The sequence below is a fragment of the Micromys minutus genome (assembly GCF_963924665.1).
Source record: "Micromys minutus genome assembly, chromosome: 32".
In the NCBI taxonomy this organism is placed as follows: Eukaryota; Metazoa; Chordata; class Mammalia; order Rodentia; family Muridae; genus Micromys; species Micromys minutus.
Window position 1 is genome coordinate 4487408 of NC_137967.1, and position 25578 is coordinate 4512985.

The 25578-nt window shown below is 53.3% G+C and overlaps 3 protein-coding genes across 6 annotated transcripts; 1 reads left to right on the forward strand and 2 right to left on the reverse strand.

Moving 5' to 3' along the window:
• Positions 1–455: 455 nt before the first annotated feature.
• Positions 456–1481, forward strand: LOC308413341 (galactoside alpha-(1,2)-fucosyltransferase 2; the record flags this gene model as incomplete). The annotated part of the gene is made up of 1 exon (XM_080908278.1): positions 456–1481. The coding sequence occupies one exon, from the start codon at positions 456–458 to the stop codon at positions 1479–1481; it is 1026 nt and encodes a 341-aa protein (XP_080764404.1).
• A 4240-nt stretch (positions 1482–5721) lies between these two features.
• On the reverse strand, positions 5722–11398 carry MAMSTR (MEF2 activating motif and SAP domain containing transcriptional regulator). 4 transcript variants are annotated; one of them, XM_080908562.1, is made up of 10 exons: positions 11343–11398; positions 10629–10763; positions 9645–9683; positions 8992–9131; positions 8514–8698; positions 8157–8244; positions 7796–7990; positions 6929–7117; positions 6788–6842; positions 5722–6658 (listed from the first exon to the last, which is right to left on the reverse strand). In XM_080908562.1, exons 2-10 carry the CDS (start codon positions 10684–10686, stop codon positions 6375–6377), a joined length of 1233 nt encoding a protein of 410 aa, XP_080764688.1. In that variant the 5' UTR covers positions 10687–10763; positions 11343–11398; the 3' UTR covers positions 5722–6374. The 4 variants fall into 4 exon arrangements, with proteins under 4 accessions (XP_080764688.1, XP_080764686.1, XP_080764687.1 ...); XM_080908560.1 differs by having other exon boundaries at positions 7796–8017; XM_080908561.1 differs by having other exon boundaries at positions 8992–9152.
• An 899-nt stretch (positions 11399–12297) lies between these two features.
• RASIP1 (Ras interacting protein 1) lies at positions 12298–24774 on the reverse strand. Its single transcript, XM_080908383.1, has 12 exons — positions 24672–24774; positions 24372–24512; positions 23316–23980; positions 21802–22157; positions 18985–19638; positions 16608–16645; positions 16291–16442; positions 16078–16193; positions 14871–15114; positions 14597–14769; positions 13355–13502; positions 12298–12687 (listed from the first exon to the last, which is right to left on the reverse strand). The coding sequence occupies exons 2-12, from the start codon at positions 24506–24508 to the stop codon at positions 12488–12490; spliced, it is 2883 nt and encodes a 960-aa protein (XP_080764509.1). The 5' UTR covers positions 24509–24512; positions 24672–24774; the 3' UTR covers positions 12298–12487.
• Positions 24775–25578: the final 804 nt, after the last annotated feature.

The window sequence follows — 25578 nt, forward strand, 5'->3', positions numbered from 1 at the left end:
TCCCAGCATATCCAGCCTAAACTATGTCTGTATAAAAGGAGTAACACTACCTATGAACAACCTTCTCAGCACAGGTTACTAATTGCACTGGGAGTCTTCTGAGATTGTGAGAGGCTTTGGAGTCTGGAATGAGGTCTCCCTGCCCCTTTCTATGTCTCCCACAATGCCCCTGGTTTTTCGCTTGTTGTCGTGTGTGAACTTAAAGCACACTTTCCCTCTAAAGGGACATCAAATTAGGTGTTCTGTAATCCAAACACCAAAGCAGAAAGATCAGGCCACACAGTTTCTGGCTAGATGGAGCTATAGTGTGAAATCATGTATCAAACAAACCCAAAAGAAAACAAACAAAAACATCCAGGAGGCACAACCCAGATGATTAGCCCGATGCATGGTAGATATTTATGCATACATGGCTGCTCTCCAGGTAACCTGCCCTGCTTTCTTTCCTGGCAGTCATGGCCAGCACCCCGGTACCTTTCTCCTTTCCTCTGGCCCACTTCCTCATCTTTGTCTTCGTGACTTCCACCATCATTCACCTCCAGCAACGAATAGTGAAGCTCCAATCCCTGTCAGAGAAGGAATTACAGGTGATTCAAAAGTCCGTGGAAAACACCACGAGCCCCGAGCTGCAGGGCATCTTCACGATCAATTCCATTGGCCGCCTGGGGAACCAGATGGGTGAATATGCCACGCTGTTTGCACTGGCCAGGATGAACGGACGGCTGGCGTTCATTCCCGCATCCATGCACAACGCTCTAGCGCCCATCTTCAGGATCAGCCTCCCGGTGTTGCACAGCGACACGGCCAGAAAGATCCGGTGGCAGAATTACCATCTCAACGACTGGATGGAGGAGCGGTACCGCCACATCCCGGGACACTATGTGCGCCTCACGGGATACCCCTGCTCCTGGACCTTCTACCACCACCTGCGCCCAGAGATCCTGAAGGAGTTCACCCTGCACGACCACGTGCGTGAGGAGGCCCAGGCCTTCCTGCGTGGTCTGCGGGTGAATGGGAGCCAGCCCAGCACCTTTGTGGGTGTCCACGTGCGCAGAGGGGACTATGTGCGAGTCATGCCTAAGGTGTGGAAGGGCGTGGTGGCTGACCGGGGTTACCTGGAAAAGGCCCTGGACAGGTTCCGGGCACGTTATTCGTCTCCAGTCTTCGTGGTTACAAGCAACGGTATGGACTGGTGCCGTGAGAACATCGACGCTTCCCGAGGAGACGTGGTGTTTGCGGGCAACGGCATTGAGGGGTCGCCAGCCAAGGACTTCGCGGTCCTCACCCAGTGTAACCACACCGTCATGACTATTGGAACCTTTGGGATTTGGGCTGCCTACCTGGCAGGTGGTGACACCATCTACCTAGCCAACTACACCCTTCCGGATTCTCCGTTCCTCAAAATCTTTAAGCCGGAGGCAGCCTTCCTACCGGAGTGGGTGGGCATCCCAGCAGACCTGTCCCCACTCCTCAAGCACTAACAGCTCTGTCCTTGGTCCCATGTCTGCCTCGAGGTAGAAGGAGCTACTTGTTACAACACAGGGAAACCCTTTCAAAAGGTTTGAAAAACTCACATTTGTCCACTTTTTTCTTTCCCACGGTGGGGCGTCATGTGACAGGCAACAGTCACCTAGGAAGCCTGAGCCAGGTGCCAGGCTGGCTTGTCTTTATTGCCACTGCCTTTCACCAACCGACTGGAGCGTGCTGAGAACTGTTAGGCCCTTTGAAGGTGGTACCTTCAGGGACCTAGGGACTTCTCTTAGCCTGTTAAGATTCTGTTTTTTTTTTTAAATTATGATCAATGTGTAGATGTATCCAGTGCCTTCAGTGTCCGGAACAGGATGTTGGGTCCCTGGAACTGGAGTCATAGGCAGCTGGCTCTGCTCTCCCAGGTCACACCATCAGCACACAGAGGACCAAAGGCAAGGCCAGTGAAAGCCACACCTCTACAAGCATCCAACTAGCTCCTCTGTCCCCTTGAGGAGAGCTGTGTCCCTGTGTGCCCACATGGCTCCTTAAGAGTCAATTGGAAGGAGGATGCTGGGCTTGGTTTGGCTGGGATCCAAAGCGGGAGGTATTCACTGATCAAAGGGGATGTGGGAGCTACCGAGGGAGCCCACAGTCCCCTCACCAAGATGCTTGTCCTTGGGACTCAGCCCACCAAGGGCTCCTTCTTCGCCTCCTCTGTCCCTCTGAGAACTGTGGGGGTGTAATTCAGATGGATGCATCATTTGCACATCTTCCCCTGCGGGACTCCTCCAGATGTTTCCTAGTGTCTTACCCTCTTGTTACATTTCATGAGTGAGCACATGTGATGCATCCCTCTCACAGTTAAAGAATACAACCTGTGTAGCCACCATTATGAGAACAGCCAGGGTGATGTGGGGGGAAGAGGCCTTGGTGAGGTGTTATCCCGGGGTAGCAGAACCCCAAGGTGCCTCTCCAGACCCCCTGCTAAACTAGTAGTTCTGATCCTATAGATGAGAAGTAGCCTGGAGTGGCTGTGGGGGCAACTGACTTTCTTCCCTGCAGTGTGAAGGCTAAGGCAGGAGGCCAGCCTGGTCTACATCCTGAGACAGTGTCTCAAAAAAGAAAATTCTCAGACTGGGTGTAGGGTGCGTACCTGTGCTCCCAGCATTAGGTGAGCGCAGAAAGATCAGGAGTTGGAAGTCATCCACAGCGACGGGAATGCAGATCAGTCTGAGCTGCATGAGATGCCCATCTCAGAAACAGAAAGAAAATTACAAATTCTAAGCTGGGCAGTGGTGGCAGAGGCTGGTAGATCTCTGAATTTGAGGCCAACCTGGGCTACACAGAGATCCTATGTAAAAAAAAAAAAAAATTTTTTTTCAAAATTCAAAACAAAAATGTGCCTCTCCATCACAATTTCATGGTTTTTGTTTGGTCTTTTGAGATAGTGTCTGTACATAGCCCTGGCTGTCCTGAAACCTACAATTTAGACCAGGCTAGCCTTGATAAAAAAATTCAAAGATGTTTGCCAATCATGCCCCGCCCAATTTTACATTCTTGAAATTGATAAAAGTGGGTTTGAGTCCTTCCTCCATCTGTCTAGGTGGGACATGAATGCTGTACATGCTTAATCCCAGTGTTCTGGAGGCAGAAGCAGTCAGGCAGACCTCTGTGAATACCGGGCTAGCCTGGTCTACCTACTGAATTCCAGGAGAGCCAGAGATCTGAAGAGACCCTGTATCCAAAAAAAAAAAAAAAAAAAAAAAAAAAAAAAAAAAATTCAAAAGATAATACAACACCCCCCCCACACACACAACAGAAAATAAATTAAAAATTTTAAATTGACCACATGGTAGATGAACTGAGTTTATGGAAAGCAATGAGCTCCACCTATCAATGGGTGGATCATTTGGAATGTGACTTCTATCTCCAAATGATGTCAACAGAGACAATCTCCTCATCCACTGATTTTTTTTTACAGTCATCTACATTTGAGATAAAAAAGGATCATGTGTAGAAACCCATGAATCCAAGTTGAGCGCTCGAGAAACTGACGCCTGATAATAATGTCCAGTCTGAGGATAGCCTGGGCTACATAGGGAGATTTTTGTCTTGTAGGAGGGGAGTAAGGAAAGGAATGGAAAGAAACAAGATTCCCCGTCCTCTGTGAAGACCAAGAGTGTCATGTGGATGAAAGTCTGAGGCTCCCGGGGACACTGAAGCCACCCAAGTGACTGAACACGTGTGAAGCTGGGGTCACAGTGGTGAGGAGTACACCATGCAGAGGCCAGTACCCACGCCAAATGTCCACCTTCTAGAGAATTCCTTGGCCACCCAACCCTACCTCTCCCAGCGCTGTCAGGGTTCCACACTGCTCTCCCCAAGGCTGACTGGCTGAGGATAGACAGGGACAGTGGACAGGAGACAGGAGTAAGACTGCTGGGGTCCGAGACACCAGGGACAGGGGGATGGGTTGCACAGCAGAGAGAGGACGGCCATGGCTGGGAAAAGACGGGGGAGAAGGAAGTAGCCAGAGGGCGAGGCAGAGAGGGATGAGAGATGGGCAGAGGCCACAGAGGGCCAGGAAAGGACCTCAGTACCCAGAGACAGGGACATGGAAGTGAACAGTCAGATGCTGCCTCAGAAAAACAGGAAGAAGGACTGGGAGAGGCTTGTAGCTTACAGGTGCTGCTGCCTACCCACCCAGCACTCAGTCAGACTTGACTGACACGTTCCTCAGGCTCCCAAAGACCTGCTTACCTATGCGCCCAAACACACACAGACAAAGCGGTAAACGTACAGGAGATAAGAAGGAAAATGAGCCCGAAGAGGAAGCCCACTACACCCTGTTGACCCTCCAGACCTGGGAACCTCACCACTGGGCGCTTTGGGACAGCTCTGCCCGTCTCCAGCCTGGGCCAGCCACTACCTTTCTGCTGTCTCCCTCAGAGCACTGAACCTCTCCAGCTTCCCGAGAGCCAGTTTCTTCCACCTTCATGTCTCCACATTGCTCCCTTTCCTCTTCCAGGATGCTGTATTCCAGAGAGTTCTCTGCCAGTGCCCCCTGACCCTTGGAGGCTCAGCTATTTCTCTGACCTCTGTTCCATGCCCCAGGGTTTCTGTCCCTCTCAGTTCCGTGATCCCGAGTATAGAAGTCACAGAGATGTCAGCCTGCACTTGGCATGGGATCTGAGCTTTACCAAAATTCAGGCGCTTGTTTTTCTTAAGTCCGAGGGCCCAGGTTGTGCACTGATACATCTGATTGGCAACTCACATATGTACCCTGTTTCTTTAACTCAAGTTCCATCTTCCCCAATAACCTGACCTCAACAGAAAAGGAAAATTAGACAAAATTTACCATTAGACATGGGAGACTGCCTGTGTTCGTAGGTCTCACGTGTTCAGTTCCAGCTCTCCCCAACCCCCCTGTCTCATTCTTGTCTGTGACACAGGGTCTCACGTAACTCAGTCTGGTCTTGAACTTTCTATATAGTTGGAGTTGATCCTGGGCTTCTGATTCTCCTGCCTCAGCTCTCCATGCCTATTGCCCTGAGTGTGACGATTACAGGTGTGTGCTACCACTCCGAGCTGAACTTTCACACTTGAAAGTCCCGGGCTACCACACAAGGAGTCCAGTGGGCTTGGCAGAGAACACGTGGAGAACAAGAAAGGTCCGGACATCCAGTGACCCAGCTGGGGACAGCCTTATCTCCATCATTGTACCAACATACCTGAGCGAGCCATATTGGATATGCTCACCCGTCTGGGCCTAGGGATGCCTACAGCTCCATGCCACATCTTGTGAGGCTGAGTAAGAGCCCTGCGGAGCTGAGTGAACCATAACCGCCTCTTGTTACGCTTTTCCTATACATTGCCCCGCATTGGCTCATGTGAAGCTAGCGGTGCTGTTGAGACGTCTGGAAACTTCAGGACTAGTAGGCCATTGGTGGGTAGGTCTTAGGGGCACCTCATCTTAGTTCCTCCTCCCCCCACCCCTGCTTCCCATCCACAAAGAATCTGCTCCATATTGTCCCCCAGAGGCCACCTGGGGCCAAGTGGGTTCTCTCTGGAGTATGTTGGTCACAGTTCCCTGACAGTAACTAATGCAGCTCTGTTCCGTGGGTTTGTTAATGAGAGGAAACAGACACAGCTGTCCAGTGTCTAGGAGCTTCAGGTCACAGGAGGTCCACAGTTTAATTCACCAGGCAGACATCCCCCCCCCCCCCGCCCCGCACCGTGTGACATGGAGGCTCGGCTGAGAAGCATTCTGTCTCCTCTCCCCTTTCATCTAGCTCCCTACCTCATGGCTCCAGGAAACCCTTCAATAAGCCACGAGAGCTGCGTAGAAAGGCTCACGTCTGTAAATCTCAGCACCCAGGGCTTGAGGCCAGCTTGGTACTACATAGCAAAATTTGCTCTCAAACAAACAAACAGCAAGAAAGCTAGATATAATCACAGCGCTGGGGTAGTGGTGGGGTCATAAGTTCAAGGTCATAAAGGGACTTTAAAGTCAGCCCCCACTAGTAGCTTCTGGTCCTCTGACCTCTAACTAGAACTTGGGGTGCCTTCCTTCTTCTACTCACACCTGGCACTTTCCCGAACCCAAACAGCACAAAGACCCAGATGCCGGGATGACAGGCAGCCACCCGTGTCTGGAGGAAGGGGCGCACACAACCTTTAGGTCTCTGGAGGAGGCAGCAAGCTTGTTTGCAACAAGTAGCAAATGAACTCCCAAGCCCGACTACAGGGCCCGGGAGGGGTCATACAGAGGCCGGGTAGGCAGGTCCAGCCACAGAACACATCAGCAGCCGTGAACCAGGAGGGGATGAGGGCATCTCGAGTCCTCTGTAGTTAGAGGATCTTTGTGGATGCAGATGACCTCTCCTTAGAAACCCAAGAGTCTGTCACCATGGATCGGGCAGCAGTTCCCAGAGCCGACTGCCACTGGAGTCAGATAGGTCCGCAGAGAAGATGCTGGGGCCTGGAGGCCCAGAGCCCAGTGGTGGACCCCCACTCAAGTCCTCCAGCCAGTCCAGGGAGTCGGTGAGGGCCCTTGGGGAAGGGGACAGGGAGCTCGTGGGAGATGGCAGTGAAGAAGAGAAGACGGAGGAGAAGCCTTCCGAGTCCGGGGAGGGAGACAGCAGATCAAACGAGCCAGGAAAGTCCAAGGGGGTGGGAGGCAGCAGGTCTGCAAGAGGAGTGTGATCTTTAGGGGGGACACATTCCGTTCACTGTGCTGTTCCCAACCCCCTTCTCCCTGAAACCCAGGAGTTCCCAAGTTCAGTTCCTCCGCTAAACGAGGGAGCTAATCTCCTACCATCTGGCTCCACTTGGTCTTCCAGGATGTCATCGATGTCGCGGTTTGGAAGCAGCTGTGAATGAGCACACAGGCCATGTGACCCTAGGTCCTGCTTAGGTCTCCCGCCCGGTCCCCATCACTCCGCGCATCCCTTTCCACCTGTGCCCTACGGATCGCTTCCTGCAGCTCCTCCTCCAGAGTCAGGCTAGCTGGAGGTGTTGGGAAGGGAGCGGGAGCTGGAGTCGAAGCTGGAGAGGAAGCTGGAGAGGGAGCGGGAGCGGGAGCTGCCCCCAGGGAATCCGCAGCTCCAGAAAACTTCAGCCTACGATTTGTCACGCTTGCCTTCCCCTAGAACCAGGAAAAGTGGAAGTTTAATAAGTCCCGCACACTTGGGGCTGGAGAGATGGCTCAGCGGTTAAGAGCATTGACTGCTCTTCTAAAGGTCCTGAGTTCAAATCCCAGCAACCACATGGTGGCTCACAACCATCTGTAATGGGATCTGATGCCCTCTTCTGGTGTGTCTACATTAAATAAATAAATAAATAAATAAATAAATATTAAGAAAAATAAGCCCGGCACACCAGGCAGAGGCTCTGCTCACTGGCCCTGACCCGGCCCTTCCTTGGCTTTACCCAATTCTTTCTTAAAACAAACAAACTTTATCTATTGCGTATTTGTGTGTGTATACATCAGAGGATAACTTTTCAACTCCTCTTGGCGGATGTACCTCAAGTACTCAGGCTTAGCAGCAAGCCGCTTACTACCTAAATGAGTACAAGCCCCACCCCTATCCTTTCATTGGTTTCTTTCCCTTAAACCACTCCCTCCTGGTGCAACTACATCTTCAGACCAACCAATGATTGGCCACACCCACCCTCGAGCTTTAGGGGCCTCTCTCGTTGAGACCCTCCCCTTAAGTGCAAATCATGCCTCCTCTCCAGCATTTCATTGGCTATTTTTCCAAGGTCTCGCCCTATTTCTTTCTCTTCTCTTCATTGGTCTATGTGCACACAGCCCCGCCCTCACCGTGCCTGGCGGCCGGGTCGTTCCCAGCGCCTTGGGCCTGAGGCGCGGCCAGGCAGCCCCGGCCTCTTTGTCCTCGCGCCTTGGCTTCTGCCGTTCCCTGGGCGGGGTGCCACCACGCATGCGCTCCAGGAGCATCGCTTTGGTCCCGGACACCGGGAGTCCCCGCAGGCGCAGCTGCTGCCTAAGCTCCGAGACCTGATTAGGGAGCAGGGAGAGGAGGTGCTGGGGAGGGATGACAAGGAAATCAAGAGGCGGATCCACAATCTAGACCAACTTTCCCAAGGCAGAGGCCTTGAGTTTGCGAGGTCTGGGGCCAGCTCTGAAGGAGAGGGCCAGCCCTGGGACACTACACTAAACTCACCGTCAGCTCTTCCAGTTTAAGGGTCTGAAGCTCCAGCTTGTGTGAAGGGGGCGAGGGACTGGAGACTCTTGGCGAGGAAGGCTTCATCCTAGCGACAGGCATGAGGGGGCCGAGTAAAGATAGGTCAGAGGGAAAAAGGCGTTTAGGGACTTTAAAACGGGCTTCGGAGAATGCAGGAGAAAGAGGAGGGATTCTGGACCTCTGCTGGAGCGAACACGGGGCTGATTTTGTGGATGTGGAAGATATGCAACTGGGGTGTCTCCGCAGAAGACTGGGAGCATGCAGAGCTGGGGTTCTGGGGGAGGAGGATGGGGCCTGAGTTTCTGGTCCCGTGGAGATTAGAAACGAGAGTCCTACCGAGGGCGTGGTCTCTGTGAGTTTTTCTTTTCCCACTGAGGTGGTTCCGTGGGACCCAGGGTTGACCTCTCCACTTGGAGATCTGCCCTGGGCCCTTGTCTCTGTTCTGGAGGCATGTACAGGTGATATGTCAAGTTCCCCCTGACCTTAGGCTCCTTCCAGTGTTGGGAGTTCTTAGGAGATTCCTGAAGGAGCAAGTAAGGCCAGGTTTGGTGGTTTGGTGGTTCACCACACCCGTTATCCTAGCTCCAGGGAGCTTGGGGCAGGATGGGCAGTTCAAGGACAGCCTTGGCGTAGTATAGTGAGTTTGTCTCAGCAAACAAAGAAGAAAAAAAAAAGCCAGGATGACACTTCAGCGGGGTCACCACCTTCCTGGCCCATGGAATGTGTAACGTGTCAGCTCAGGGACACAAGAAAGAAAGGCAGTGACTACGAGAACTACACTGTCTTGGGCACTTGTCCTCCTGTCTAAACGTACCTTCTTCGGAGACCTCCAAGGACAATACGCTGGCTCGGGGGACAAGCCGCCAGCGCTGACAAGGAAAGAGGCAGGAACAGGGGGCAAAGCTGGAGCCAGAGCTGGGCCTGAGGCTGCGATCCACGGATCTGAATCAGAGGCTGAAGAGATAGAGGAGGATCCTGCATGGGCAACAGACAGCTGGCTAGCTAGGAGAGTTGTCAGGAGGACAGGAGGCTGGCCTAGAGCATGACCCCAGCTGTCCAGCGGCCTCCTGGGTACCCAGCTTTTCACATGTTTGAGAAAGGAAGAGAGTTTTCTAGTTGGTCAGCACAGGGTCTGTTTGTTCAGCGTTACAGATACCTAGCATATTCCTGGAACAGGACCAGTGGTGAGTGTGTCTCCTGACTCCAGGGAAATGGACAAGTCAGAGGCTCTGTTCAGACACTGAGCATAGAAGAGGCTGGGACACCTCACTCCACCCAAGAAAAGTTAGGGTACTGAGTGGGATAGAGGAGCAAGCAGTAGGAAACAGAGCTCACAGGGTGGGGTAGCTCTGCAGACTCCCGAGTCCTCTGAAAATGACAGGTTGGGGTTTCACTCTTGTGGGGTAGACATGCATGCTCCTAGGGGACTGAGGCTACGATCCCTTCCCTTTGGGGACCCACACTTACTGCAGTCTTGATTCCGCCTGTCGATCCGAAGCTGCAGGACTGAGGAAGGAAAAGGGAGGTGGGACAGGGAAGGCGGGAAGGGAGTGTCCAGAGCCTGACTTGGCTGGTGGGTGGGAGCCACAGTTGTTGGCGGGACACACGTGTCCAGCCCCTGCACACTCCCCGTGCGGGTGAGCAGGCAGCCTGCTCCCTCTCCCTTCCCGGGGCCTCTAGCTTGAGCCCTGCCGACTAAGCATCTTGGGCCAGAGCCACTCCTGAGAGTATAAGCTAGCCAGCCTGCAGTGGAGAGGCAGCCATGCTCCTAACTCCACCTGCCACTTCAGGAGTCTGTGGCCACCCCAGTGTAGTCGCCATCTTGCCAAACTGACTCACAACACCTCACTTCCGTTCACCCAAGCACCCCTTTCTGGGTTGCCCCTGGCACTCCCCACAGCCAGCATCCTGCCAGCCGAACCCCAAAGCTCAAATCTCTCTAGGCTCTAGTTTGCACATGCGCTGCTCCCCCTCCCCCCGCAAGACTTCTCACCCCAACCTATTCTTGCTGGCATGTACCCACATCAGTGCCATTCACACTCAAGACTCGACCCTCAGTTTGGAGGGAGGGCAAAGATTTTTTTTTTCCAGTGCATATTTCTGTTCCTCTCTGAGTGTTCAGAACTTGTTGCGCTGGCAACGAATTGTGACTTTCAAGGCTTGATAGCTCTTGGTCCCCATGCCACGCACACAAGCAACGCAGGTCCCGTTTTGATCTTTTGCTTTGCCTACGGGTCAGTTAAAGTCCTTTGCAACATAGGCACTCTTGGTTGTCCCCACCTATGGCTTAGCAAGCCATGTGCACACTCATCGACTTCACTTTTGTAGCACAGATGGCAGTGTGCGTAAACATCACCGGTGGATTCATGCATGCCAGAGAATAGTATTACTGGGACCCTGGGCCCTGGTTCCAGGACCCCTTCCCACATGCAGAGACAAGCAACCTCTCACCCGAGCGGAACCTGGAACGGATGATCTGGGAGCGCTGGGAGGAGGCTGCCAGAGTCATTGCCGAGGCTGGGGTGGAGACCAGGACACAGGAGGCCAGAGCCACCAGAGCTCGGGGTCAAAGTGGATACCAGGAGGCTGTCATTCAGGGAAAATTTGGGGACCGTGTGAGAGATTAGAGACAAAAGTGCTGGGCCAGATCAGATCTTTTGGGGGACAACTGTTCTCTGGGCCCCTGGGTCTGAGAAAGGAGGGCTGGTCCTGAACCCTAGGGTGTAAGAGAACTGGGCTGGGGCCTGGAGTTCTGAGTCTGAAACAAGAGGGCTGGGTCTCAATTCCGGGACCGTGGTAGTACAGGAAGGACCTGAGTCATGGGCTCCTGCATCCTAAGAGGGGGGGTGGGGTGGGGACATTGGACTCTGGAGCTCTGGGTGTTTGAAAGTGCAGGAAGCGGTCGTCTGGAGTCTGAATCCTGAAGAAGAAGGAGATTAAGGACTAGAAGTGCATGCTGTCAGGGACTAGAATTCAAGATTCTGGGTCAAAAGGGAATCGGGAATATGACAGGTGTCTGGGAAACACAGCGGTCCCTGAAACAGAATGGGTTGAATGTCATGCACCAGACTCTGTGGGAAAGATATTGGGACCAGAAAGGGGAACCAGAGTGGAGAATAAAGGGTAATAAAGAGGACCCCCGAATCTACCCCAGGGGCTTCTCACCAGGTATAGGCTCCGCTCAGCTACTCAGCTGTGACTTGAAGCGGGTGGAGTCTCGCAGACTAGGCTGGAGACCTGAGGCTCCACCCTACAAGCCTAGGGCCGCCCTCCACTCCCCTTTCTAGGGCGACTGGGAGCCCAGAGAGCAGAGCCTCGGATCAGAAACCCTGCTGGGACCCAGAAAAGGGGCGGGGCACACGCCAGGAGGACCGGCCAGGCTCACTTCGAGGGTTCCCTTACTATCTCCTCCCCCGCGTCCTGAGCTGTGGGGTTGGGTGGAGCGGTCACTGGCGACAGACAGGAGCAGGTGCAGAGATTGGGACCCGGGTGAGCAACAGCAGCAGGTGGTCATGTTCAGACCCTGCCGGCAGGTGCCACCTGTTGGTTCTTTTTTCCTGACACAGCAGTAGGAGTCAAGTTCAGAGGAGGGGAAAGTTCAAACATGAGGCCCCGACCCCCAGTTCTAAGAAAGGAAGGGGGCAGAAATCTGGAATCTAGGTCTAAGGGAAGAGGATTACGGCTTAGACCTCTGGTATAAGGTGAGGTTTGTGTTCTTGGGTCTGATGGAACGGGATTAGTACCCGAGGGTTTCTGGGTGTAAGAGGCGCTGGGTGTTGGAATTCAGCGGTGTGCACAGTAGGCAGACAGCATCGGAGGGGCTGGGGAGAAGCTCGAACTTTGTGGGTAGTAAGGAGATGGTGGTGATACTGTTCCCACTGGTAGTACACGGGGGTCTGATACTCAGAAGAACACGGTCCAGGCTGTGTTCGGAATTGTGTAGCGGTGCTCAGTACTCCAGGGTCACATTTCGTGCTAGAGGGCAAGCTGAGGCCATGGCTAGAAATATCTCCCCAAACTCGGCAGACGCCCAACGTCCCAAGCACAGTCCCTGGCACCTTAAAAAACAATCTTTGCTAAGGCCCCCAAGTCTTGACAAGCGAGGTCAATACCACGGATGCTTTTATTACTTCTTGGCATTCACATCCCAAGCCCACCTTCCCATAGTCCGATTATCTACCAACCCAACGACTCAAACTCTCAGCGGTCTACTGGGAAAAACTACAACTCCCAAAATGCTCTACACCCAGGCGGGCTCCCTTAAGAACCGGTGCCATTTCAAGCTGCGCGCGTTCCTTTGTCACTGGTTTTCAAGGTGTCGCAGCCACCGGGGGTCCATGGCGATGATTGGCTGGCAGCTCCTGCTGCTCAAGATCCCAGAGGAGGCGACGGAGCCTGCGTAGCTCTCGGTGCAATGCGTCATCTGTCACGGGGCCCGTGAGGCGCAGGCGTGAGCTGCCCAGGGGTAGGATGAGAGGAGGGTGCGAGGAAAAACTTTCAAAGATATCCCCTGTGAGTATGAGGAAAACAGAGTTTAAGACTCAGCATGAGTGTGAGGTGGCCTGTCGCCTTATATGAGAAAAAAACAAAACTACAAATCCCAGCATGAAATGTGGTTCTGTTTCAAAGCATGATGGGAATTTTAGTTAAAACTGGGGGGGGGGGGGGGTGTGTGTGACACATGATCCCAGCACTCTGGAGACAGGCTGGCAGATCTCTTTGAGTTCGAGGCCAGCCTGGTCTACAGAGTGAGTTACAGGATAGCCAGGGCTACAGAGAGAAATCCTGTCTCGAAAAGCCAAGAAGCCTAGGGGAAAAAAGGACCGTTACCAGAAATATAGGGTCCCAGATCCCCTGGAACCTTGAGAATGGGCTGGAAAATCTTGGGAGGTTTCTGAGAAACCTATTCCTATGTTAATTGGGTTGGGTTTAGAGCTATAGAGAGAAGAGGCTAGGGGATTTGAACTCTTCTTAGCTCCCTGAAGGGGACCCCAAAGTAAGTAAGCCCTTCTACTGTTACAGTTGCATCCAGTTTATACACCCCGTGGAGAGGGCATCTGGATCCTGGTCCAGATTCTCATACAGAATCCTGAGTGAGAAAGAGGGGAGGGCTGGGAACAGGGACTCTTAGGCCTCAAGTAGAGAAGACATCTCAATGTTGACCCATCCTTGCACACCTGTGTCCACAGCATCTCGTTCTGCAGGTGGTGGGTCCCAGGCTGGTGGGGGTCCGCGGCCAGGACCCAACTGGTAGTGGCTGAGGAGATGGTGGAGCTGAGCAGGAGTCAGGGTGGGGTAGTCAGTCCGTAAGCTGCTCCAAGAAGCCTAGGGAAGTCCCCAAGTTAGCCGTCTACGGTAACAGCTGGGCCCCATAGGGCAGGCCAGCCATCCCAGTTTCTTAGGAGGTTGAGATAAGAGATTCCAAGTGTAAGGCCAGGTTGGGAAACATGGTGAAACTCTATCTCAAGATTAAAATGTAAAGAGAGGTCTGCAGATGCAGGCGGGCCACAGTGTTTGCCTGGCATGTGCAAGTGCCTGGGTTCAGTCCCCAGTACTGTAATAAGATAGAAATAAGCGAAATTACAGATCTGGAGTGGAGGCTCAGCAGCTAGGAACAATGGCTGCTCTTGCAGAGAACCCAGGTTCATAGTCTGTAAGTTCCAGATGTGCCTTCCTCTTCTGGCACTTCGTGGACATGGTGCACATACATATGTGCAGGGAAACACTCCTACACATAACAATAAATCTTAAGGAGAAAGTAAAGGCCTGGCGTGGTTGTGACCACCTTTAATCCCGGCAACTTAGAAGATGGCAGGTGAGTATAAGGCCAGACTAGTGAATTCCAGGTCAACCAGAGCTACATAGCATAAAATAAAATAAGTAAATAAATAAAATAAGATTATGTGATCTGCCGATTCAGTTTCCAATCTACTTTGGGGTGTTGGGTGACATTATCACAGTTTCCATCGAGCAGCTTAGACTCAATAAGTGCTTGATCATCATTTTTCTCCCTCTCAAACCAGGATTTCTGGCTCAACATGTCTAAGAAATAGAGCATAGAAAACTATTTCTAGGGCTGGAGAGATGGCTCAGCGGTTAACAGCACTGACTGCTCTCCCAGAGGTCCTGAGTTCAGTTTCCAGTAACCACATGGTGGCTCACAACCACCTGTAATAGGATCCGATGCCCTCTTCTGGTATGTCTGAAGAGAGCTACAGTGTACTTATAACATAGAATAAATAAATTTAAAAATATATTCTCGACACCGACTTCTATAGCTACCAGCGGCCCGTCACGGTTTCTAAGTCACCTCACAGGATGGAGATGACTTGGAGTCACACAGAGGCTGAACACAGAGGACGGCTGAGCTGCGCTAAAGTTTCAACAGTCAAAGTCATATAAAGCTGACCAGGAGTCACCTTGAGCAGAGAGGTACGGGGCACACATAGCAGGTTCACAGCAATGGAGAGTTTCCGGAAGAACTCAGCGGCAATGTCACCCAGCCCGGCCCCCTGCAGCCAATCCAAAACAAGATCCAAGTTGGTCCTGATTTGGACTGCTCGAGACCATTGATAGAAAGGTCGGCCTTGACCTATGGGGGAAGAAACGAGAGGCAGTGAGTCAACCTACTTCTTAGGCAAAGCTGCCGCCTGAGCCTGGGTAGTTCCTGGCTGTTCCCCGCACAGCCCTCACCTCGTTCCATCAGTGAGTTGAGAAGAGATGCATTGGAGAAGAAGAACAAATAGCCAAAAGTCTGGGACACGAGGTCGGGATGCAGCTCACATTGACTGGTCAGTTCTAGAGCTGCCTGGAACACACCCAGGGTAGGCCTGAGCCCAGGGGGCATGGCCTCCAGCTCCGCACCAGGCCCTGGTAGCTCTGCCCCAGCAGTGAAAGGGTTACTGTCCAGGAGAGCTGGCAGTGTTGAATAAAGAGTCTGGGAAGGAAACAGAGGCAACAACTTGAGAATGACAGTCAATGAAGACCATAGGGCATTTCGTGAAGGGCTTCTGGGAATTGTGGTCCATTCTATCTCCCCCATGTCTTAGATGGGTTTCTAGCAGGTATTAGGCTCCCTGGAAGAACCTGTCCTGAGAAACATTTTCAGGAAGAATCTTCGGTATTTTAAAAGCGTCGCTCACGTAGTACGTAACTCACAGTCCTCAACAAAGAGATAGCTCATGTAGGACAGGACACCGGACGAAAAGGGGCCTTCTCCAGTTAAGAAAACATGTGGGCAGAATTTCCAAAGGAAATTACAAGAATGGAGAGTCCGGAACTAGGAGCTGGGTGGCAGCCAGCCAATGGGAAGTCCGAGCAAGCCAAGGACAGGAAATTAAAGCAATGACAGAGAAAACATAAGCGCATACTTGTAAAGAACATACAAGACATAAACCCTCAGAGGAAAGTTTCACAATCGAGGCCACTCCCGGAACATACAGATTGTATATTTTGGGAGATTCCCTCTTATTTTACAGATAAGAGAATCCAGTATACCATCACCATAACCCAGTCAGCAGTAGTAAGGTCAAAGGTAGTAGAGGGGAAATCACGCCCACAAGAATACTTCAGTGAGAAAAAGGACCAAAGCTCAGAAAAGGGAAGACAAGTCGGATACGGGAAGTGACGTCCAAACACATACACAACAGCAAACTTCACAAGTGAAAGCGTTTTTAAAAGGTGATTGATAGAGAGGAAACCAACTCAGTTGGACAAGACCTAAGGAGAGCAAAGACAGGAAAGGAACCAGAACGGAAGTGATGTCATCCCAAACAGGAAGTAGGGTAAAACAGGAAGTGACTTCAAGGAGGGAGAACACTTAGGTCGAGAAGGAAGTGACGTCAGAGCAGCACATTGTCAGTAAATGGAAAGCGCGAGTCTTTCAGGAGGGAAGCAGCACCTTGGTGAGGTAGTAGACTGACTGTTGAAAAGTACACATGATGACCTCATCCAGGAGGGCCAAGGCCTCGTCACACAATTCCAAGTCGTTGCAGAGCTGTGGGTCCGAGGACAGGCCTGGGGGTGAGAGGGGGAACAGGCTGGCTGCTAGAGCCTAGGTCTCCAGGTTCGGGGCGTGGCAGCAGGACACAGCGGGCCCGGGGCCTCAGCTCACCCTCCTGGTCAGCCTCTTTCTCCATCTCTAGCACTTTCTCCTGAACAAAGCTCAGCAGCTCTGTGGTGTTGGCCATCCACAGTATGAGTGGTCGCAGCTCCACAGACACAGCCTCCGGGGTCAGAGGCACCTCAGGGACTCCCTCTGGGTGGCTAAGGGAAGAAGAGAAGGGACGCTCAACCCAAAGACCAAACTCCAAGGTCTAAGTTTTCCCCCACCCCAGGAGTCACAGAACTTGCACTAAGGCACCATGGGAGAGCTGAGCTCTAACCCAACCCTGAGCCTCTCCAGACCAGTGCACCCCAGCTTTCTCTTACTTCTCTGGTTGGCGGTCTCCAATTTCTTTAATTTTTTCCTGTGGAACAGTAAGAGAAGAATCAGTGTAAGGGACTGGATTGAGGGGACCGAGACTATGTAAATTAGTTTGCCTTAATGGACCTTCCTTGAGCACAAGCATGCGCATACATGTGCCTCTCTGTGTGTGCACGTATGTTGCAGAGCTGGCTCCGTGTTTGCCTATGTGTGGGTGAGCATGTATGTGGAGACCTGAAGTTGATGCGGGCGTCTTCCTCAATAACTCTCCACTTTAGTGAGGTAGGGGTTGTCCCTGAATTTGGGGCATTAATTCCAGCTAGCCGAGCTTGCCAGTCTGCTGGAGGGAATGCTGGTGCGGCTCCCTGGGAGCTGGGATGACGGGTGACCACCATGTCCGCCCAGATTTCATGTGCGTTCTGGGAACCTCAGGCTTATAAGACAAGCACTGTGCCCCTTGAGTCATCTTCTCAGTTACACACACATACCACACACACACAAACACACACACATACCTCATAACCACTCACACACACAAAACCAGACATAAACACACACACCTCACACACACACACACCACTCACACAAACATACACAAACACACACACCTCACACACACATACACACACACACCACTCACACAAACACACCTCACACACCACTCACACACACAAACACACACACCTCACACACACACACACACACCACTCACACAAACATACACAAACACACCTCACACACCACTCACACACACAAACACACACACCTCACACACACACACACCACTCACACAAACATACACAAACACACCTCACACACCACTCACACACACAAACACACACACCTCACACACACACACACACCCCACTCACACATACACAAACACACCTAACACACCACTCACACACACAAACACACACACCTCACACACACACACACACACCACTCACACAAACATACACAAACACACACACCTCACATACCACTCACACACACATACACACACACACACATACACACACACCACTCACACCTTTTTGTTGTTAAGGCTTCCATTAGCACTGACTGGCTTCAGTTTAGTGCAAATCCTCCTAGCTTTGTCTCCTCCATGAGGTGGAATTTAAAAAATATACCATCACATCCAGCTTCAGGCCGTTTAACTTTTGTTTTTTAGGTTTTTTTGTTTGGTTGATTTTTGTTGTTTGTTTGTTTTGAGACATGGCCTCTCTGTGTAGCCCTGGCTGTCCTGGAACTCACTCTGTAGACCAGGCTAGTCTGGAACTCTTACAGATCCACCTGCCTCTGCTCCTGGGTACTGGGATTCAAGGGTTAAAGGTGATGGAGCCACCTGCCTGGTGCTTTTTCACTTTTTGAGACAGTGTCTAACTAAGTTGCCCAGGCACCAGTCTTAAACTTTCTCTGTAACTCAGCCAGGCCTTAAGCTTGCAATCCTCCTGCCTCAGCCTCTTTGGCAAGTGGGAAGATAGGTCTGTGCCGAGCATGTTCCTCCTATTCTAACCCTCCGTTTCCTTCTGCCCAAATGGGGTTTTCTTTTTACTACCAAGAAAGTCTTTGACACCTCTAAGACGTCTCTCAATGAGAGTGTCCTCCTCATTCTGGATTATTCCAGTCACTTCTACAGCGTTGGTCCCACTGATGATCCTCCTGGGTTTTTTTTTGCTGATTTTTACTGTCCCAAATTCCATGCCCAAAAGGCGGGACAACTCAATCCCCACAGTGACCTCTCCTGGCTTCTCAAGCTTCTCATCCAATGGCACCTCCCCCCACATTCCAGAGTGGTTTTCCTTCGTGATTCCACAGCTCCAAAGGCAGAGGCAGGAAGGTCTCAAGTTCAAGGTCAGCCTGGGCAACCTAGGGAAACCTGTTCTCCAAATAAAAAAAAGCGGGCTGGGAAGTGGCTCAGCAATGCGGCCCCGGTCTAGAATCCTCAGCGACGGGTCAAGCATAAGGCTCCGCTCAGCCCTAGAGCACCTACCCAGAATCCATCAGTGAGGGACTCGGGAGGTGTCTCAGCAGTAGAGCACCTGCCTGCCTGGCCTGCTAAGAGATATGGGTTCCATCCCAAGGACTACTAAACAAATCTAAAAACCTAAAAGTAGTCACTTCTTGAAGCATTATGGATGGATCCATCATTTCCAGGACCCTATGTGTATGTATCATTAGCTCAGCCCATCTCAAAGCATCACGGGAAAGGTAGTTTCCTCTTGCCTGAGGCTCGAACAGGGAGCTAACTGGTAAAGAAAAGTAGAAGACATACTATGGAAAACTTTTAAGGGAGGGCAGGAAATGACGCGGGTGAGTGGCTAATGATGGGAAAGCGAGGGGGCACCCAGAAGACTTGTGGGACAGAGGGGTGCTCACCCAAACGGCCTCTTTGATGAGCCGGGCCAGGCGGCCCAGCAAGCGAGGCAAGTGGCCCAGCTCCAGCTCCCTCGCGGAATGCTGCACACACAGCGCCAGCAGGGTGGCGGGCCCGAGCGGGGGCAGGTCTCCCACGCCCGAGGCCGCAGCGCGCACGATCTCGCCCAGCAGCGCCTCTTCCTCTCGTGGTCTGAAGCGCAGCACCGGCTCGCGGCCGTCCAGGTAGGCGGCCAGTGCCTCGCCGCGCTCCTGTAGGCCGCGGCCACACAGGCGACAAGAAAAGGCCCAGCCCGGTCCGGGTGGCGCGGCCCCGGGGCGCGCAGGCAGCCAGGGTGGCCGAGCGGGCCCAGAGCCCCCGGCGCGGGGGTCCTTGTACATGAACAGGAAATGCTCTCCTAGGCCTAGCAGGTCTCCGGGGTGCAGCTCTGCCTCACGCAGCAAAAGACAGCCATTGTGTGTGACCGGAGCACCCCGGGATGGGCGCACCATGGCCGGGGGCTCAGGGCCCGCGCGCACGGTGCAGTGTCGCGGCAGGATATCTGGGGCGTTGAGGAAGGTGTCCACATAGGGGGCTGGGGATCCGCCGCGGGACGACGAGGGCCCACCCCGGCCGAACACGTGCTGCTCCCGTGTCATCACATACACCACGAAGTCCTAGAGCAAAACAGAAGTTGCTGCTGTGGGGGATGGATGTGCCCAAACATACTGGCTGAGAGAGAGGGGGGGGGAGAGAGGGGGGGGGAGAGAGAGAGGGGGGGGCAGAGGGAGAGAGAGAGAGGGGGGGGGAGAGAGAGGGGGGGAGAGAGGGGGGGGAGAGAGAGGGGGGGGGCAGAGGGAGAGGGGGGGGGAGAGAGAGGGGGGGGCAGAGGGAGAGAGAGAGAGGGGGGGGAGAGGGAGAGGGGGAGAGAGAGAGAGAGAGAGAGGGGGGGAGGGGGGGGGAGAGAGAGGGGGGGGGAGAGAGAGGGGGGGGGAGAGGGAGAGGGGGAGAGAGAGAGAGAGAGAGAGAGAGAGAGAGAGAGAGAGATCCAAACAATGTTCTCAACTCTTCTGAATGAACTGCTATTTCTTTACCGTCCAGCCCCATGAACAGGGGCTTCACAGGCATCCTACAGCCTTCCTAGAATGGTCTGTACCATTGCCCCGGAGCCCTACTTGTCAATTCTCCGGCGTATTTCCTGCCTAGTAACAATTTCTCTTGGAGTCAGCCCAAAGCAAGTAAGGAATGGAGACCACCGCTCTCCCGCCCCCGTCAACCAAGGGGATTCCATTATCCCCACCCAGTAAAGGTGCACTTACAAGAAGAGCCCCTCTCTACAATGACTTCCATTTCTTTCCACCCAGTGATGGACTTGCTCCCTAGAAAACTTGTCTACAATGAACTCACCCATGACTCAGGATGGAGTTCAAAGATTCTCTCTGTCCACTAATGGAAGCTCTCAACGTCCCCATCCCAAAATTGATCTCCAAATACCTTCACAGAGACAGCGGCTCTTTTGGGCAACGTTTATAGATGCTTCAAAGAGGGCCCCTTCTTACATGCGCTATTTGATGCACTGAAGGGAAAGATGAGATGCTGAAGACCCTGGTCTATAAGTGGACTCCCTCCCTCCATCTTTAAAAATGGATGCACCATCTGACCCCCTTCCTAACATTAACCTACTGCTCATGTTCTAGTGACACTTGAACACGTGATACTCGTGGCCTGATGGTGGAAGTATGCCGTGCCGGCTATTCAGGAGGCTGATGCAGGAGGATCAGCGTGGAGCCCCTGTCTCTAAGTCAAACGGCTGCATGAATGGTTCAGAAGTCCATGGCCTGTCTAGAACCCACCAGTGAGGGTTTAGGAGCTTTGCTTGGGGTTAGAGTGTTAGCATTTTGTCTAAGCTCCGCCCCACAGTTACCTGGCAACATCCAGGTGTGCCGACTCACTATAAAAGGAGATGCTTGGCCAATCGGCTCTCTCTTGCTGCTGTTCTTGTCTTCTTCCTCCTGCTCTGAGCTCTCCCTCCTTCTCACCTCTCCCCATTCCCCCTCCCCACATGCTCACGGCTGGCCTCTACTTCTCTATTCTTCTTCTCTTTCTCTGAGCTCTCTCTCTCTCTCTCTCTCTCTCTCTCTCTCTGCTTTTCCCCATCTCTACTACCCTCTCAACTCTCCTCCCTGTGCCCTAAATAAACTCTATTCTATACTATACTGTCCAGTGGCTGGTCTCTCAGGAGGAAGGGATGCCTCAGCATGGGCCCTCGGAGGCAACCCTACCCATACCTCACCACACATCCACCGTCTTTATCTTTTTATAAATACAGCATAGAGCACCTGCTTAGCTGGTGCAAGGGCCTGGGTTCAATCCTCAAAACTACACATGTAAAGACACACACAGGTTTCAGTGTCTCCCCACCTCCATAAACAAGGTGTCGGGTGGTTTCCACGTGAACCTTTATAAGTGGATTAGTCTTTTTCTCTCATCAAGAAAGCCTCCGCTTCCCACATGAGGGTCTAGGTACCAAACAAAGATTTCCCTGGTCTAGGACACAGACTTTCCTTCAAGAAACGGATGTTTGCTAGGGCTGTCCGTTTGACAATGGACTGGCCTTTGACCAAGACCACGTTTTCTTCCAACTCTGAATGGAAGGAAGCATTCGCTATACCCCTCAAATGGGATCTCTGTATCTGCCCTCCACCTCAGCTCCCACCAAGCTGTGGAACCCTGTGGGAGCTGCCACCATACAGCAGAGAGGGTCTCAGCCCAAGGCATTCCTGGTGTTGTTTCTTCTGGTGTGGCTCTGTGAGCGGGGCTAACACTGAGATGGTGCTAACCTGAGCATCCTGGTAGCCCTGGAGCAGGAGGAAGTAGGGACGGTTGCTAGGTGCTTGAATGAGGCACTGAGTCAACTGGTCAAAGTCTCCGGGGTCCGTTGGTACTATCTGGGCATCAGCTGCCCCTGGAGCCATGCTGAGTGCCTGCTGCCTGCGTTCCTGCTGCCTTCGCCTCCGCCCCTGTAGACTCAGCTCAGACACACTTCGACGCAGGGACAGATTTTCAGATCGCTCCTTGCCCCCCGACCCAGTAGGGGTCCCCGATCCTGATCCTGGGCCAGGACTGGCCAGAGCTGCCCCACCAGATGCTGCCCGAGACCTGTTCTTCTGGGTCCGCCAAGACGGGGCGTTTGCGCCTGTGGAGAGATGAAGAACACAAACTATTAACTCTAGACTTTGGTTTTGCCTGACTCCAACTTGGAGTGGTCAGCTTAGAAATTCATTCCTTTAACACGCGTTTAGGGAGCAATTGCTGTGTGTCAGGAACCACCGTAGGCATTATCGGGGAGATGAAAAACAATCTCTTCCTAACAAACCTTCCTAGCACTTCATAGACACACAGAAGGCTCTCTATTGAAAGCAGCTTAATGAATAGACATGTATTTCCACTAAGGTGGGAACTTCATTCATCCATGGACGCCAGAAACATGTGCGCCTCAAAATGTGTGCTCAGAAAAGGCCTCTTCCCCTCCCCCCTCTTGAAGAAGAGATGACAACAACTGTCATTCTTTTGAGTGGTTATTGTTCTTTTGTTTCCCTACTCTTTCAAAAACGACTTTTAAAAAATTATTTTATGTGCATTGGTTTTTAGCCTGCATGCATGTTTATGGGAAAATGTCAGATCCCCTGGAACTGGAGTTAAGGACAGTTGTGAGCCGCCATGTGGGTGCTAGGAACTGAACCGGGGTCCTCTGAAAGAGCAAACGGCTGAAGCAACTCTCTCGCCCTCCCTATTCTTTATGCACGTTATTCCACTGAACCTTCACCTAGAACTTGGTTGAGATTCAAACTGAAGGAATGGTCTAGGCGTGGTGTGCACTTGGGAGGCTTGGGCTGGAAAATCAAGGGTTCAAGGGCATCCTGGACTACACGAGGGAGCCCTGTCTTGGTTAAAATAAAAGAAGCTATACCCCAAAGGTAAAGTAGTAAAAGATGTATCATGTAGGGTACGCCCCTTAACCCAAGCTACCGCCTTTATCAGACCCAGCCTGAAAGTCCCGCCCCAGAGTAGCATGACCAGTTTTGTCCTGCAGGCTCCTTCTCCCCTCTGTGTACACCCCACTCCAGCACATCCAGTCCAGAGTCTTCCCACTCTGTAGATCACGATCCCCGCCAACCAGATCCCTCCCCCCCCCAGCACCTCTCACCCAGGTCCCTGCCTTTTACCCTGCAGGCCCCGCCTCCCTGTAAGCCACGCCCCCAGCACCTCCTGCCCAAAGGCCCAGCCATCCGACGTCCCCGACGTCCCCGCCCCCAGGTCCCTCCCCAAGTCTCTACGCCCTGCCCCGGCTGACCGTCAGCATCCGCCGCGCCGAAGGCCTCCTGCTCCAGCCGTCGAGCCTCCTCGCGGCCGCGCAGCTCAAAGCGCCGCGCCCAGCCGGGCCGCGCGCGCCACAGGTCCTGCACCAGCAGGGGGCGCTCCGCGTCGGCCAGCACCCGCAGGTGCTCGGCGCGCCACTCGCCGCCGCCCACGCCGGCTGCGGGCCGACCCAGAGCGTCGCAGAGCGCGTAGGCGTCCACGCAGCCGCTGTCGCCCGCTCCGCGGCCGCCCGTCAACCCGTAGCGCTCCAGCGCTTCGGCCACCAGCTCGCGCGCCGTGGATCGCTCCGTCGCCAGCACGCTCTTGTAGTTGGCGCCCGACGCCAGCCCGGCGGCGAAGATTTTGAGCACTCCCGGGGGCACCGCGGCACGCGTGGGCAACGGGGGCTCCGGAGCTACACCCGCCGCCAGTTCAGGCAGCTTCTTCTCGCTGGCCCAGCGCTGCGCGCCCCCGGGCGAGCCGGGACCCCCGGCGCCGCCGGCCCCAGAGCCCCGAAAGAGCTGTGAGATGCGCTTGGCTCGGCTGCCCGAGGCGCCCCCCGCCGCCTTCACCGCACCGACGCGCCGCAGCTCCACGTGCGGCGGCGGCGGTGGCGGCAGGGGCTCGCTGCTGCGGCTCCCCGTGTCGGAGGACGAGGACCTAAGGAGGAAGAAGTGGGCAGAGAGGACGCAGAAGAGAGGATCAGAGACAGAGATGCACAGAGAGAGAGACACATACAGAGAAACCGAGGAAGGGGGAGGGACTCAAGAGTCAGAGCCAAAGAGAGGGACACAGACGAGGGTGGGGGCAGAAAACCAAGATGGTGGCGTGAGGTGGGAAGAATGGAGGTAAGATAAGTATTATGATTAATGAAGTTATGGTCCTTCGTAAGAAATAAGGTGAACAGAGAGACGTCTGTGTCCCGTCTAACCTGGCCCACTTCTCTCCCTGTGCCTCCATGTCACCGCTACCCACTTTTGTAGAGTCCCTGGCAAGACTCAGTGATAACTAGAGACAGATGGCAGGCATACCATAAAGGTTGACCACTTACTTGACAGAAGCAGCGCTGGGCCAGCGCCGCCCCAGTTTGGCCAGCTGTTTCCTTGGGGAATTGATCCACAGGCCCACTGGGAGATGGAGCTTCCCAAATCGGGGGCTTCCGCCCTCCTTTCGTTCACCAGATAGCATGGCCCTAAGGAAAGAGGGTAAAGGCCCAAAGTCCTAAGCACAGCGGGGTGGGGTGGGAAGCTACAGAAGAATCAGTTCTGGTTCCTGAATCCCATGGAGTTAAACGGGTAAAGCAATGAACTCCTAGGTCCCAGGATGGGTGGGTCATTGCTGTGGCTCTTACCCTGCTTCGGGTCCCGTAGCACCCGGAGGCCCTGGTGCCGTTGGCCTCCGTTAAGTCCCGATCCCTCTGTAAAGTCCTCTTCTTGTCCTCTGCCCAAGCTCCCAGCACTGGGTGGAGGACAGGAAAAGGCAAGAGGAAACCCGGCAGGAAGAGCGGGGAGGGGGCGTCCTGTGAGGAGACCAGGCCTGGGGGAGGAGATGAGGCTGGCCTTGGCTTGTGCCTTTTTCTGGACCTACCCCTCATGGGCCACCTGCAAAGGAAGGTTCCATGTTCCAATTACAACCCCCTCAGATGGGGGGTGGGAGAGGCACACCCAGACCTCCTCTCTTGGAGCCGGAAGTCAGAACCCGTCCACAAGAGTAAGTCAAATACTGAGACAACAGGTCAAATCTTTATTGATTTTCTGATTCCTCATCCTTCTCCGCAGTGTCAGTGGGAAGCTCTGTCTCAGAGGGCTTCCTCGAGCCTATCTGTGGGGACGACTCCTGATCAGGTTTCAGTTCTATCGAGGAGGATTTGATGTCCAATTTTGAGCTCTTCAATTTAACTTTGGATTTTCTAAAGTAAAGTACCCTGGGGCAGGACACAGGTACACAGCCACGTTAGGTCATTGAGTGAAGTACACACTTCCCTAAACCCCCACAAACCTAACTTAGCAGTTTATATAAGCCTTGTCCTACTAAGTGAGCCCCAAAGGAAGGTGTCCAGTAGCTTCCTGTCCTGTGCCAGCACTGGATTGTAGGAAACCCGTCCCTCCACCCAAGCCCAGCCCCCTCCAAATCATCCCCTCCAAATATATCCATCCATCTACCCACCCACTCATCATCCATCCATCATCCACCCACCCACCCATCCATCCAAGCTTTTGTCTGCACCCTTCTATTAAATCTCTCCCTATCCGAGACTA